General features: G+C 34.5%; 1 protein-coding gene across 1 annotated transcript in view; it reads left to right on the top strand.

Annotated features, from left to right (window-relative positions):
* DYNC2H1 (dynein cytoplasmic 2 heavy chain 1) overlaps positions 1 to 16,345 on the top strand; it is a 364,114-nt gene that overhangs the window by 116,551 nt on the left and 231,218 nt on the right. Inside the window, exons 55-59 of the mRNA XM_029208148.1 lie at positions 886 to 1,023; positions 6,416 to 6,529; positions 7,126 to 7,286; positions 8,238 to 8,361; positions 9,180 to 9,301. Of these exons, the coding sequence (XP_029063981.1) occupies positions 886 to 1,023; positions 6,416 to 6,529; positions 7,126 to 7,286; positions 8,238 to 8,361; positions 9,180 to 9,301 (659 nt within the window). The remainder of the gene's footprint in view (positions 1 to 885; positions 1,024 to 6,415; positions 6,530 to 7,125; positions 7,287 to 8,237; positions 8,362 to 9,179; positions 9,302 to 16,345) is intronic.

Below are 16,345 nucleotides of genomic sequence, written 5' to 3'. Positions count from 1 at the left end.
CTACATGCTTTGGAGGGGTAATTTCCTGATTTAGTTCTCTATGGTGTTTCAGGTAAATCACTTAAACTCACTGAGTTGCAGCTTAATTGGGTGAATGTGTTGAGTACATTAGATCAAATTCAAATGTAAAGAACCAGCATGATGCCTGTCCTCTGTGCTGGGTGCTCAGTAAATACTATTTACATTCCTTTTTTTTGCCATTACTATCTTTCCAAATCTTCTGATTTGTTATGTGACAAAAACCCAATCATATTAAAGAAGAGAGGGAATACTTTTCATGTTTATTCCTTGGATTATCCATGGGCCGTGGAATGGGGTGTTATGATGGCCAGGCGTGTTATAATAGCCAGGGTCAAACAACCACCCAAAGAATAGCTGAAGTATTTTGAGTGATTGCTTACCAGACCCATTTGTAAGGCAGTCTCTTATAAAATAGTTGGGTAGTGGACAGACAAACCAAGTCACGTCCAATATAAAAAGAGTGGCCCCTGAGTCCTTCTGCCCAACCAATGAGACTGAAAAATGGGAAAGGTTTACAGAATATTTTTTCTTTTCTATTTTCCTTCCTGTCTAATGCAGTGAGTAAAAACCCTACTATTTAAGCTATCTAATATCTAATATATGTTGACCTGTTCAGCTTTACTGTGATGCTTTAAAATCTATCTTTCTCTAAAGCCTCTGTGGATTCTTTTACTACATCTTAATGAGTACACAGTTGAATAAATCATTATAATCAGCAAGATGAAAATACCTAAGTCCACTTGCAAATGTAGTATATGTACACATTTACATTTATGCTTGATTCTTTCTTATAGACTTTGTTTACTGTATGTATATAAAATTCCTTTTCTTTTAATATTGTCAATCAACATTTTATTAATGTAGGCTGGTGTATCTAAACTAAATGAAGCTAAAGCTCTCGTGGATGAACTGAACAGGAAAGCCGGAGAACAAAGTGTATTACTTAAAACTAAGCAAGATGAAGCAGATTCTGCTCTTCAAGAGATCACAGTATCAATGCAGGTAATGTTTAGAGTAAGCTCAGCGATGCAAACGTTAGAAAGGTCATTTATGCCTGATTGTCAGTCAGTGTGAAAATAACATTTTTACTTATGTGGATTTAAAAAATATTGCTTGTCTGTGCTGAGTAGACTGATAGCGTTGTGTACTTGAACTTTTGTGGAAGAGTGTGTTATTTTCCCATATTGTTTGAAATCAAAACTATATTATCCTCAATTGTTCATACACTAATTTATCTATAATATAAGAATATAAACATTTTAATTGGTATAGATTTGTCTGTAACTGATTTTGTTTACCCTCTGTTAGTTAATATTTCCTTTTATTTTTCTTAATATCTCTTTTAGGCTTCAGGGGTTTTCCCTGTTTTAAATATTCTCAAGATTTACAAAATAAATCTTTATTCATTCTATTTATACTTTCATGATATTTTTAATATTTTGTTTATATCCTCTTTTAACATTGCCTTTCTTTTGTTGAACCCTCTCAAGGGAGATTTCTCTCTGTTCTTTCTTGCTTGGGTATTCTTTTACATTTGCACACCCTCTCAGTATGCTCCTGTCCATTACCTTGCTTTTTAGTACTGATTACATACTGATTACCACCAAACCCATCTTTTTTATCCTTCAGCCCTATCCTTCCTCTGAACTTCAGACTCAAGTAGCTGATTATCTGTTAGACATGTCTTCTTGAAAGTCTCACAATTCAAAACAGATTAAAAACTGAACTTATAATTTCCTTTTCTGTATTCCTTTCCTCAGTTTATGGTACTACACTATAGCTAATTATTCAAGACAGAATTTATAAATTATGTTAGATTTCTGTTCCCTCAATTCATGACTCCAATGAATCATTAAATTCTGTTAGTTTTACCTCCCTGATTTGTCTTAAATATGTTTCCCCATCTCAATGTGGGTGACTATTAACCTTACTTGAAGTCCAATGCCTCTTTTATTTAAATTAACTTCAGTGTTTATCAGACTAGTGTATATATCTCAGTAAAAGTAAATAGCATAAAAAAGTCTTAAAAATAACAAAGTTGGAGGGCTTATGATATAAAGACTTACTATAAAGCTGCAGTAGTCAAGGTAGGGTAATATTGGTGTAATGATAGGCATAGCGACTATCGGAACACTGTGGCATCCAGAAACAGACTCATGCATACATGGTCAATTAATTGTATACAAAAATACTGTTTAAATGGGGAAAGGGTGATCTTTTTAAAAAGTGGTACTGGAATATTTGGAGATCCATGAAGAGAGGAAAAAAAAACCTCAAGCCTTTACCTTACAACTTATATGAAAAGTAACTCGACATGGATCATAGACCTAAATGTAGAGCATAAAATTATAAAACTTTAGAAGAAGATATGAGAGAAAATCTTTATGATGTTGGGTGAGGCAGAGCTTTCTTAGATATGATACCAAAATAGAAGAAGAAAATAAATGATAAATAGGATCTTATCAAAATTAAAACCTGTGCTCTTTGAAATAAATTCCAAAGAAAATGAAAGGCAAGTCACAGACTGGGAGAAAATATTTACAAACGTGTATTTGATAAAAGACTTGTATCCAGCATGTATAGAAGTGATTACAACTCAATACTAATAAAACTAACAATACAATTTAAAAATAGGCAAAAGATTTGAACCTGCCCTTCATGAAAAAAGACTTATAAAGGGGCCAGTAAATATATGAAAAGATAGATGCTCAACATCATTAATCAGCAAGGAAATGTAATCCCCTTATTTTTTAGTATGAGACCTCATTCTAGCCCTTAGCTTTGTAGTGCTTAGCCTGGTAATTACAAATCCAGAGCTTCTTTGACTTAGTTTCTCAGAAGAGTAACCTTTTTTCCAAACTTCTGATAGTTGGGAAGGGGAGTGGTATGACTCCATAAACTGCGTATTTAAAAATGTGTTCTAAATATTCTGTGAAGACTTCACAAGGCCTCAGCTATTTTTTAATTTTCATCAGCCACCTGCAGCATTCTCTCCTAGAGTCTTCTGGCTTTTTTCATTTTTTGCCTGGTTACAGCTGCTGTCCTGAGATCATTCTTTATCATCTTGGTTTACGCCTTCGTTTCTGTGGAGCCTATCCCCAAAAGCTTTGTGAGAAAGGATACATGGGCGATAAATTTTGAGATCTCACATATATGAACATTCTTCTCTGTCCTTGGTTGGTTGGTTGGTTGTGTGCTGGGAATAGTATTCTGGATTTTGAAGGCATTGTTTCATTTTCTCCTAGATTCCATTGTTGTGATTGAAACACTCAAAGCTATTTTAATTCCTGATCTGTTTTGGGGTGACTTGTTGTTTTTTATTTTCTCTCTTGGAATCTATTTTAGATCTTTGTTTCCATTTTTCTGAAAGATGTGGTGATTTGCTTTGGCTTAGGTTTATTTTCATCCACGGTGTCCAGTGTGGGTTCTTTCTACCTGAAAATTTATGTCCTTCAGTTCTGGGAAATCTCCTTAAATTATTCTATTGATAAATCCTTTTCCTTTATTTCTCTGTTCTTGCTTTTTAGAATTCTTCTTATTATTTGGGCTTTGGGCTTACTGGTCTGGTTCTCTAATTTTCTTAATATTTTATCACTTTTTTTCTTCTCTATGTGCTCTACTTTCTTCAAAATTTCTTCAACTTTATTTTTTAACCCTCCTATTGAGTTTTTCATTTTTGTTAAATTATTTCTCAGGAGATTTAAAAAAATCTCTAGATGTTTCCTTTTGGCAGTAGTGTCCTTATTTGTTGTTGTCTCATTGTTGCAGTATCTCCAACTAGCTCTCAGAGGATATTTTATGAAGTTTTATTTTTCCTGAATATTTTTTTTCTTCTGAATATGTTTTATTATTATTTTTCTTACATGATTGCTTTATTCTCAGTTAAAGAATAATTCTTAGTTATTCACAAAAAAAGCTTTCTTTTCATGTTTGGTCATCTTCATTGAAAATCTGAGCGTGGAAGGGAGGTTTGTTTATTGTGAACTTCTCAAGAGGAGAAGATCTGGACTGATTTGAATGGCATAAGCAAAAGAAGTATCTGGACTGATTTGAATGGCATAAGCAAAAGATTTCACCTGGCATGTCAAAATAAATTCCTTGGCAGATGGAAAATCTTCAAAGCAATAACATTTGCAGATAATTGATGATTATATACACATTCAGTGTTTACAAGATAAATTTATGGACTGCCTGACCTGGAAGTAATAGATCAGATAATAAATTTAATTTTCATACTGTAAAACTTTAGCATAATTTTTTTATCAAGGAATTTTAGAACCCAAGTAATATAAATATTTATCTGAAGCAGCTAGTCATTTTTATTGTTAAGAATATCTATCAAATACTTTTTTTTCCCTTCAGGAAATTGAAGGCATCGTTCCGTATTCTCCTAGCTTCTGTTGCTGCGATTGGAACACCTTTAAATTTCTTACCTTTAAAGAGTAATTTGAAAAAAGTAAAAGCTTCATAAAGAATAATATCATTGATAACTATATATTTACAAAAGGAAAATATTCAGCACTCCGTGTGCCTATGTACCTTCAAACTAGTGAATATTATTAAGATACATTGAGTACTATGCTATTCTTTTCTCTGGACTGTTCTGGGAAGAGGTATTTCTAAGACTGTAGCTAATTGTATTACTTAGTAGAGACCCAGAAGAATAACTCTGCATCTTGTATTATAAGTTAATAATTTTGCTCAATTATAAATTGGAGACATTTCTGTTTGTTATTTTATACGTAAGTATGGTAGGGAGAGACAGCTTAAATACCAAACCATACAACTTTTAAAGCTAGCAACTCTAGGTTTGTGACATAAGGAAAGAACACACTAAATGCTGTAGTCACTCAGAATAGATATAACTTACAATTGGAATAGGTTAATGAAACACGAAGCATGTGAGTTGGGCCTGTAAGGGTGATTTTGATATTGTGGAGATGGAGAAAAGAACTTTCCCTGTTGAGGAGCGGTAGCAGAGATACACAGGTAGAAATGCTTGTGGAACATAGAAGATATCAATTGCGCTCACGTGTCAGATACCTGAAGAATCAGTGTATTGGCAATAGGACACAAGGCGTTAGTATTGTTCTTGTTGTTGGTTTAAACAACAGAAATTTATTTCTTCAAGTTCAGGAAGGGAGAGAGAGAGAGAAGAAAACTCTCTGGTCTCTTCTTTTTTTTGATTTAATTGAGATATAATTGACTCATAGCACTATATTAGTTTCAGGTGTACAATGATTCTGTATATGTATATAATGTGACATGATTACCACTATAATTCTAGAGAGGATGCCAAGCATTAGTTTTTAAACTCCTTGAATGATTATAATATGGTTGAGAATCACTGTTGTTAGGATTCTTGGAAGGTTTCTTGACAAATTTTTTCCCTTGGTTTTTTTTATAGTATAATAAATAAATAAGTCAAACACAAACATTCATAATGTTCATCCATTTTTATATATGTGAGACCCTTGATTTTTGTATTCATGAGCAAAGAGGTCATGTGTTAATATATCATTTAGTGTTCTTTGAATCTTTACTAATTTTTGTTCATATATTTGCCATATTATTGTGTCATGATTTCAATTAATTTTTTTTTTTAAAGCCTGCTCTTTTTTTTTAAATGCTTGGCTTTTTATTTATTTATTTATTTATTTATGGCTGTGCTGGGTCTTCATTTCTGTGCGAGGGCTTTCTCTAGTTGCGGCAAACGGGGGCCACTCTTCATCGCGGTGCGTGGGCCTCTCACTATCGCGGCCTCTCTTGTTGTGAAGCACAGGCTCCAGACGTGCAGGCTCAGTAGTTGTGGCTCACGGGCCCTGTTGCTCCACGGCATGTGGGATCTTCCCAGACCAGGGCTCGAACCTGTGTCCCCTGCGCTAGCAGGCAGATTCTCAACCACTGCGCCACCAGGGAAGCCCTCAATTAATTTTTGTCTAAAATAAAGTCTAGAAACAAACTTCTAATATACTATAGATTGTCTCTAAGAATTATTAGTATTCTACTATTAGAATTATAGAAGACTTCTATTTTCAGTTTTCTTATTTATGAAATAAGCATAATAATATTGATCTCAGGGTTGTTGCAAGTGTTAAATGTATATTATTATGATCATTTTCTAAATTACGCATTTCAGACATGTTTGATTTTTAAATAGTAAGCATTTATTACTTTGCTATTCAGAAAAAAATAAATAAAGCATACTTCTTAATAGTAAACATAGAGTAATTTATATCATCAGTTTCCTAGGCATTTTAGAAACTCTTATGCCAATTAATATTAGAAAAGCATTTAATAGAAAGTGCTATTTTAAAATAACATTTTTGGTATCATGCTTTTAAATGTTGAGTGCATTAAAATTGATTGGAATGCTATTTAAATATTCCTGTAGGATGCTAGTGAACAAAAGACAGAACTTGAAAGACTAAAACACAGAATAGCAGAAGAAGTCATTAAAATTGAAGAAAGGAAAAACAAAATTGATGATGAATTAAAAGAAGTACAGGTAAGTTTAAAAAAAAAGGAAACAGTGTAAGAGCCATTTACATTTTTGATTACCAACTTTACATAGGACTTTAAAGCATAAGTCACTTTCTAATAGTGTTATCAATGTGGCTTTCACTCAATACTATTTATAAAAGAGAAGCGGGAAGGAAAATCTGCTAGGAGGAGTAAGCAAATTAACGGATGGTTGTTAAAAATAATCTTTGTTTTGTGTGAACCATGTTGTTTTGACTGTAGAGGAAAAAATATTTTGTAGATAAATTAAGATAAACTCTTAGGCTTTTTTTCTTGAGACTTGATTAAATAAGCAAACAAGTCTTAGCATATAAAGAGCCTCTTGAAAATGGCAAATTGTCTCAAAACAAATTAGATTTTCCAAATTAGACTGTTGTAGTTATGGTGAGAAGAAACTCTTACTTTCTCAATTTGAACATTTTGTACTTTGTGTGTTTCAGGGCATTTTGATATTTGAAGAGAACGGATATTAATAACTAGAGTCATTTTTAATAAAATGACAATAAAACATTATTTGTAAAGAGTTAGTGATTTTTTTCATATATATTTTTTGAAAGTAAAAATGCCCTTTTCGTGTTCTAGCCTCTAGTCAATGAAGCTAAACTAGCAGTTGGAAACATTAAGCCAGAATCTCTTTCAGAAATTCGTTCACTGCGTATGCCACCTGATGTAATCAGGGACATTCTTGAAGGAGTTTTAAGAATAATGGGTATCTTTGATACATCTTGGGTGAGCATGAAAAGGTAAGTTTTTGAATTTGTGAAAAATGTTATTTCACCAATGAATTATACATTCTTTCGTATTTTTAAATATTTCTTATATTGCTTCTCAAACTGAATTTCATCTAAGTACCTACCTGGTTACACACTTTCCCCTGATATTTCAAGATGGTCTATGTAATCATATATCAAGATCTATATTTTCCTTTCTCTGTAAGTGATTGTTAAAAGTGTCAAAGGAAAACAGGAATGCCTTAAAGTCTTTAAGAACATCTTAATAAACAAATATTTATTTGGTCCTCACACAGTATAGAGCATTGTGTTTACTGTGATTTACTGATGAAGTAAATATAGTCACTATTCTCAAAAAGAATCTTGGATTCTTGGCAGAGACAGACACCGGGAGCAGGCGAGAGCCCCATAAATTATATGAGTGATGTAAACTGGAAGAGAAAAGCCTGATTATTAACTCAATATGCAATTATGCAGCTTTAGGTTTCACAGTATAACAATGGTATTGTGGTTTGTGCTGTTGTCCAATTCCATTTTAGGACTTAGGTTGATAGTAGAGTTCTTTCTCTATCTGAAATGGGAGAGAAGATTTAGATTGAGGGAGCACTTTAAAATCTTTCTTATAAAGGAGTCAGAATATTTTCTTGCATATCCTAGAATATATTAGTACCCAGGGGTTCACAAAAAGGGATTTGGGTAGAGTTCAAGATTATAATTCCTTCATTTTATTGCTTCAGTGTATTCACAGAACATTAGAAAAACTGTTGTGCATCTTTCTGGAGATCCTCGTCTATAAAAAATGACGAATGGTACTTTAGAAGCTTAAGTACTTTAAAAGTACCCTATTTTTTGGTTAACTAATAGATTAAAAGTATTGTATACACCACTTTGTTAAATTGATATTTTTGTTAAAAATAGCAAACTTTATTTAGCCTTATTTGAAGTACTATGCTTTAATTTCAGTTTCCTTGCAAAGAGAGGTGTGAGAGAAGACATAGCAACCTTTGATGCACGAAATATTCCGAAGGAAATAAGAGAGAGTGTTGAAGAACTTCTTTTTAAAAATAAAGGATCTTTTGATCCAAAGGTAATTTTTAACAGTTGTGCCATAAATTCCCTTTCCATACTATATAATATTCTCCTTGTCAAAATATGATGATTTATCATTATTGATTGTTTAGTTTACCTAAAAACTAAAAGTTCATTATAATAAGTTGTAAGTATTATAGCTGGGAAGCATTTACCAGAAGAATTAGGTAAACTATTGTAGAATCTAGAGGGTTGGGGGAAGGTTTATTATCTTAAGTGGTTTTTGAATCTTATGATCTGCTGTCAGCGGTAAGTTCCTAACTAGTCATAACTTCCAACTTGCCTGTATGCTTTTATTTCTTCTAGCATACTTGTCATATAATAACAGATATCTCTCTTGGGATACTTAAATATAATTTCAGCGAACAGTTTAAATTCCATGATTCTGGTCTTTTTTATATCCTTTATTCAAAATGTCATGTACTTCTTCTTTGACACCAATAGCAATTGTTTGAAAATTGCTTTTATCTAATAAAGATCTATCTTGTATATTGAAGAGAAAGAATTGGTGCTTGAACATCGTTGTGGACGGCACATGTATTCATTTTAAACGTGGCTAATAATTACTTTTGTCAATAAAATGTCATTATATTAAAGATTGTATGTGGTTCAAAAAGATTTATTCTTAAGAAAAAATAGTGTATGTATTTTTCACTTAATCAAAATAGCAATTCACTTTATTTTTGCTATAAACCAAAAACTTCATTATTCGGGATAAGTTATTAAACAAATGCTTAAAGAAAATACACTAGAATTAACTTTGCCTTTATTTGAAATTAAGTTAGGATGCGGAATAATTTCTGATGTATTTTTCAGAATGCCAAGCGTGCCAGTACCGCAGCTGCTCCTTTAGCTGCCTGGGTTAAAGCCAATGTCCAGTACTCCCATGTCTTGGAACGAATTCAGCCTTTGGAAACTGAACAGGCAGGATTAGAATCGTAAGTGAAACATAAAATATAAATAGTTCTAACCTTTATTTTCATCAATCTGATGACCTAGTTATATTATTAGGATTTATTTCTTGTCTGTATCTAAAAAGGCAGCTGACAACACTGAGTCATTTAAATACAAATCAAGAATGTAGATCAAGATGATGGAGTGGAGGATGTGGAGCTCACCTCACCTCACAAACACATCAAAAATACATCTACATGTGGAACAATTATCATGGGAAACTGACTAGAAACTGGCAGAAGAACTGTACAATTAAAGCTGCAAGAAAGATCTCTACATAATTGGGTAGGACAGAAAAAAAAGGCATTTGGTCAGGAACTGAGCCCCTAGGAAGGATCTGTAAGAAAGAAAAGTTCTATATGGGTGGACCCTTGACTTGAAGAGCGAGGAGGTTGAGCCACACACTGGGCATACCAGTCCTGGGCTCCTGCGTGGAAGAGACAGTCCCCCTTGCCTGCTGGGAAATCTACTGAGACAGACAGAAGGGCTGGAAAAGCCTAGACTCTACTTGTGAGGAGTGCTCGCATGCTGGCTTGCTAACAATCAGGGTCGAGAGAGTTTTGCATTAGTGGGTGCTACCTTACCACTTCCCAATCCGAATGGGCAAACAACCCAGGCCCACTCACTGCATCCCTGATGCAAGATTTGCACACAGACTCGGTCTAGCTATGGAGAGACAGACTGGGGAGGCTGGGGTATGATCCGGTGGAGCCATGGAGGCCATTGTCAGTGTGCACATGAGCAGTGCCACAGAAATGCCCAGTGACTAAGCACTGAAGCTCAGGCAGACAGGCCTTGAGAGAGACACAGCCCAAGGGACTGGGGTGTGGTCCAGGTGGGACGGTAGCAGTTGTCATCAGCATGCTCAGGAGTACAGAGCCTTTCATCTCCCAGTGAGAGCACCCTGGCTCTGGCTCCACTCACTCCATACCACAGCTTAGCAGTAGATCTGGGGCAGACAGGTCCTGTGAGAACACTGCCACAGAGGCAGCCCAGATCTCTGGTGGCAGTGCAGTCACTTCAATTCCTGCAGCCACAATGCCCCAGCCCTCAGCCCCAGCCTACTTCAGACCATAGCCTGGCACTAGATCTCAGATGAACACAGCAGAGAAAGGGATTCAACCTTGGGCTGCTTCTGAGCAGAAACGTGAATGCCTACACAGGTGATGCATAGGTCCTCTGTGACTGCATGGGCCTTACTTGCTTCAGCAATCACCTCCTTTTGGGCAGGGCTTGAACTCATGGACAGTGGAAACTGATTGAGCCTGACCATCAGGGCTTCTACTCCAACAACTGGGGAGCAGACCTCACCCCTGACAGGGCATTGACAGCCATGGAGCAGAGAAAAAGTCCCACCTCACATCTTGTACAGGCTCTAGATGCTACAACACCAGCCATACCACCTATCAAGGGGATAATAGCCCACACACCCTGAAGAATGATGTGGCTGGCGTCCAACTGAAACCAGCCCTCACACCAAAAATATTGGATTCACACAGTCTACACAGTGATGTTCCCACATAAAAACACCCCTTCAAGACCACAGCAGATAACTGTTTCTGCTAAATTCATAGAGACAAAGAAAGTTAAGTAAAATGAAAAGGGAGAGGAACTACTTCCAATTAAAAGAACAAGATAAATCCCCTGTAAGAACAAATAATGAAACAGACCATGCAGCAGTCTACTAGACCCTGAATTCAAAGAGGAGGTAATAAAAATGCTAACTGAATTAAGAAAGATTATCGATAGAAACACACAGATCACTGTAACAAGGACCTAGAAACTATAAAGAGGAACCAATCAAAAATAGACAATTCAATTCCCAAGATAAAACCAATCTAGAAGCAATGAATAGCAGACTAAATGACACAAAAGAATAAATAAGTTATCTGGAGATAGAATAATGGAAATCACCCAATCAGAACAGCAGAAAGAAAGACAAATAAAAAAAAAATGAAATTAACATATCAGATCTATGGGATAATATAAAACATGCCAACCTATGCATGACAGGGGTTTCAGAAGGAGATGAGAGAAGGGGGTTGAAAATGTATTTGAAGAAAATATGGCTGAAGACTTCTCAAACCTAAAGGAGTAAACAGATACCCAGGTACAGTAAGCACAGAGAGTCCCAAACAAGATGAACCCAAACAGACCCACACTAAATCATATATTAATTAAAATGGCAAAAGTTAAAGAGAGGATTCTAAAGGCAGCAAGAGAAAAACAAAGATTTAGTTACAGGGGAACCACCAAAAGGCTATCAGCTGATTTCTCTGCAGAAACTCTACAGGCTAGTAGGGATGGCATGATATATTCAAAGTGTTGAAGGGCAAAGCCTGCAACCTAGGATGCTGTTCCTAGCAAGATTATCATTTGGAATAGAAGGAGAGCTAAAGAATTTTTCAGAGAAGCAAAAACTAAAAGAATCCAGCAATACTAAACCTACCCTAAAAGAAATATTGAAGGGTCTTCTCTAAATAGAAAAGAAGCAAGAATCTGTAGGAAAGGGAAAATCAGAATAGGAAAGGCAAATATATAAAAGGATTCAAGATCACTTTTAAAAACCAATACATAGATTAAAAAATAATAATATAATTGTGAAAGTAATTTTAACTACAATTAACAGTAAAAGGATAAGCATGACAATATAAAATAGGATATCAAAATCACAAAATGTAGGGGAGGGGAGTATAAAAATGTAGATTTTTAAAAAATACGAACTTGAATGACTATCAATTTAAAGCAAATAGATATAGTTATGGGTCAACATACTTGAACTCCATGGTAACCTCAAATCAGAAACATACAATAGATTCACCAAAACCAAAAAGAAAGAACTCAAGCATACTACAAAAGAAAAACATCAACCCCCTCCCCCTGCCAAAGGAAAAAAAAACTGCACAGAGAAGAACTACAAAAGCAACTGGAAAGCAAGGATTAAAATGGCAGTAAATACTTACTTATCAATAATTACGTTAAATGTCACTGGACTAAATGCTCTGATCAAAAGACAGAGTGGCAGATTGGAGGAAAAAACCAAGAAACTACAATTTGCTGCCTTCAGAAGACTAACATCAGGATGAAAGATACACATAGACTGAAAGGCGATGGAGAAAGAGAATTCATGCAAATGTAAACAACAAGAAAGTGGGGGTAACAATTCTCCTATCAGACAAAATAGACTTTAAAACAAAAGCCATAAAGAAAGAAAAAGGGCATTATATAATGATAAAGTGATCAATATAAGAAGAGGATATTACACTTGTACTGTAGGAGCACCTAAGTATATAAAACAAATGCTAGAAGACATAAAGGGAGAAATTGACAATGATAGTAGGAGTCTTTAACACCCCACTGACATCAATGGGCAGATCATCCAGACAGAAAATCAATACGGCAAGAACGTTCCTAAATGATACAGTAGAGCAGTTGGACTTAATTGATGTCTACAGGGCACTACATCCAAAACAAAAAACAAAAACAGAATGCACGTTCCTTTCAAGCTCACATAGAACATTATCTAGGATAGATAACATACTAGATCACAGAACAAGCCTCAACAAATTTAAGAGGATAGATATTATTTCAAGCATCTTTTCTGACCACAGTGGTATGGAACTAGAAATAAACTACAGAAAGCAAAATAGGAAAAGAACAAACACATGGAGACAAAACAACAAGCTACTAAAAAGACAGTGGCTCAACAATGAAATCAAAGAATAAATCAGAAAATACCTTGAGACAAATGACAATGAAAACACAACCTTACAAAATCTGTGGGATGCAGCAAAACAGTTTTAAGAGGGAAATTTATAGTGATATACAGGCCTTCCTCAAGTAACAAGAAAAATCTCAAACAACCTAACCTACCACCAAAATGAATAAGAAAGAAGGATAAACAAAATCCAAAGTTAACAGAAGGAACAAAATAATAAAGTTCAAGGGGAAATAAATAAAATAAGAGATAAAAAAATAATAGAAAAGATCAATAAAACCAAGAGCTGGTAGTTTGAAAAGGTAAATCAACAAACCTCCAGAGAGACTCACCAAGAACAAAAGAGAAATGACTCCAATAAATAAAATAATAAATGAAAGAGGAGAAATAACAATTGATACCAGAGAAATACAAAAAATTATAAGAATACCATGAACAGTTTTATACTAACAAATTAGACAACCTAGAAGAAATGAACAAGTTTCTAGGAACATACAGCCTGCCAAAATTGAGTCAAGAAGAAATGGATAACTTGAACAGACTGATCACTAGAAGTGCAGTAGAATATGTAATAATAATAATAAAAAAACCTCCTTGCAAACAAAAGCGCTGGAGTGGATGACTTCACTGGGAAATTCTACCAAACATACAAGGAAGAACTCATACCAGTACTTCTAAAACTATTCCAAAAAATTGAAGAGGAGGGAACACTTCCAAATTCAATCTATGAGCCCACCGTTATCCTGATGCCAAAACCAGACAAAGACACTACAAAAAAAGAAATTTACAGGCCAATATCTTTGATGAATTTAGACGTAAAAGTCTTCAGCAAAATATTAGCAAATTGAATCCAACAATACATGAAAAGGATCATACACCATGATAAAGTTGGGTTCATTCCAGGATCACAAGGATGGTTCAAAATATGTGAATCAGTCAGTGTGATACACCACATTAACAAAAGCAAAGACAGAAACCACATCATCATCTCAATAGCTGCAGAAAAAGCATTTGACAAAGTTCAATATCCATTCATGATAAAAACTCTCACCCAAATGGGTATATAGGAAACATATCTGAACATAATAAAAGCCGTTTATGACAGACCCATAGCCAACATAATACTCAATGGTGAAAAGCTGAAAGGCTTCCCGGTAAATGCAAGAACAAGACAAGGATATCCACTCTCACCAGTTCTATTCAACATTGTAGTGGAAGACCTAACTACAGCAGTCAGACAAGAAAAAGAAGTAAAAGGTTTACGAATTGGAAGGAAAGATTGAAAACTGTCACTACTTCAGATGACCTGATACTCTATAAAGAGAACCCCAAAGTCTCCACACAAAATCTATTAGAACTAATAAATGAGTTCAGAAAGGTAGCAGGATACAAGATTAATACATGGAAATTTGTTGTGTTTCTTTACACTAACAAATATCAGAAAGAGAAAGCAAAAAAAGAAAAAAAATCCTGTTTAAAATCGTGTCAAAAAAAGTAAAATACCTAGGAATAAACTTAACTGAGGAGGTGAAAGACGTATATGCTGAAAGCTGTAAAACATTGGTATAAAGTAAACTGAGGATGATTCAAAGAGACAAAAGGATATCCAATGCTCTTGGATTGGAGGAATTAATATTGTTAAAATGATTGTACTACCCAAAGTAATATACAGATTTAATGCAATCTCTATCAAAATACTCATGACATTTTTCACAGAACTAGAACAAATAATCCTAAAATTTATATGGAACTCCAAAAGACCCAGAATTGCCAAAGCAATCCTGAGGAAAAAGAATAAAGTTGGAGGCATACCCCTTCCAGACCTCAGACTATACTACAAAGCTACAGTAATCAAAACAGTGTAGTATTGGCGCAAAAACAGACATATAGATCAATGGAACAGAATAGACAGCCCAGAAATAAACCCATGCACCCATGGTCTATGACAAAGGAGGCAAGAATATACAATGGAGAAAAGACAGTTTCTTTAACAAGTGGTGTTGGGAAAGCTGGACAGCTACATGTAAATCAATGAAATTAGAACACTCTCTCACACCATATACAAAAATAAACTCAAAATAGTTTTAAAGACCTAAATATAAGACATGGCACATAAAACTCCTAGAAGAGAACATAGGCAAAAACATTTTCTGATGTAAATCATAGCAATATTTTCTTGGATCAGTCACATAAGGCAAAAGAAATAAAAGCAAAACTAAACAAATGGCACCTAATCAAGCTGAAGAGCTTTTGCACAGCAAAGGAAACCATCAACAAAATGAAAAGAAAACCTACAGAATGGGAAAAAAATATTTGCAAGCAGTGTGACTGACAAGGGATAAATATGCAAACAATACAACTCATTAACAAAAATTTAAACAACCCAATAAAAAAATGGGCAGAAGGCCTAAATAGACATTTCTCCAAAGAAGACATACAAATGGCCAACAGGCACATGAAAAGATGCTCATCATCACTTATTATTAGAGAAATGCAAATCAAAACCCCAATGAGGTATCACCTCACACAAGTCAGAATGGGTATCATCAAAAAGTCCACAAATAATAAATGCTGGAGAGGGTGGAGAAAGGGAGCCCTCTTACACTGTTGGTGGGAATGTAAACTGCTGCAGCCACTATGGAAAACAGTATGGAGGTTCCTTAAAAAACTAAAAGTAGAGCTACCATATGATCTTGCAATCCCACTCCTGGGCATATATCTGGAGAAAACCAGAATTTGAAAAGATACATGCACCCCAGTGTTCATTGCAGCACTGTTTACAATAGCCAAGACGTGGAAGCCACCTAAATGTCCATCGACAGATGAATGGATAAAGAAGATACACAAAATGAATCTATATACAAAATAGAAGCAGACTTACAGACATATAATACAAATTTATGGTTACGAAAGGAGAGAGAGAGTGAGGGATAGGTTAGGCATATATTATTAAAAGACATAGACTATTATACATAAAATAGATAAGCAACAAGGTTTTACTGTATAGCACAGGGAATTTTATTCAACATCTTATAATCTACAATGGAATATAACCTGCAAAAAAAAAAAAAACTGGATCACTATGCTGTACACCTGAAACTAACACAGTATTGTAAATTAACTATACATCATTAAAGAAAAAGAAAAAAAAAAGTTAAATAGAACAAAAAAAGAAAAAGCAATTAAAAGATGTATAGCAGAATCAACTCACTTTTTTCCTCCTCCGTTAAGTTGTTGGAAAGATAAGTTGGTAGAAGTTCCTTTAGAAAGAGCCAAAATTTTGTGAAGGAATACTGTCAAAGTACAAAAA

Source organism: Monodon monoceros, unplaced genomic scaffold, assembly GCF_005190385.1.
Source record: "Monodon monoceros isolate NGI ecotype Baffin Bay Population unplaced genomic scaffold, NGI_Narwhal_1 Super_Scaffold_7, whole genome shotgun sequence".
Lineage (NCBI taxonomy): Eukaryota > Metazoa > Chordata > Mammalia > Artiodactyla > Monodontidae > Monodon > Monodon monoceros.
This window is presented reverse-complemented; position numbering and strand designations above follow the sequence as displayed.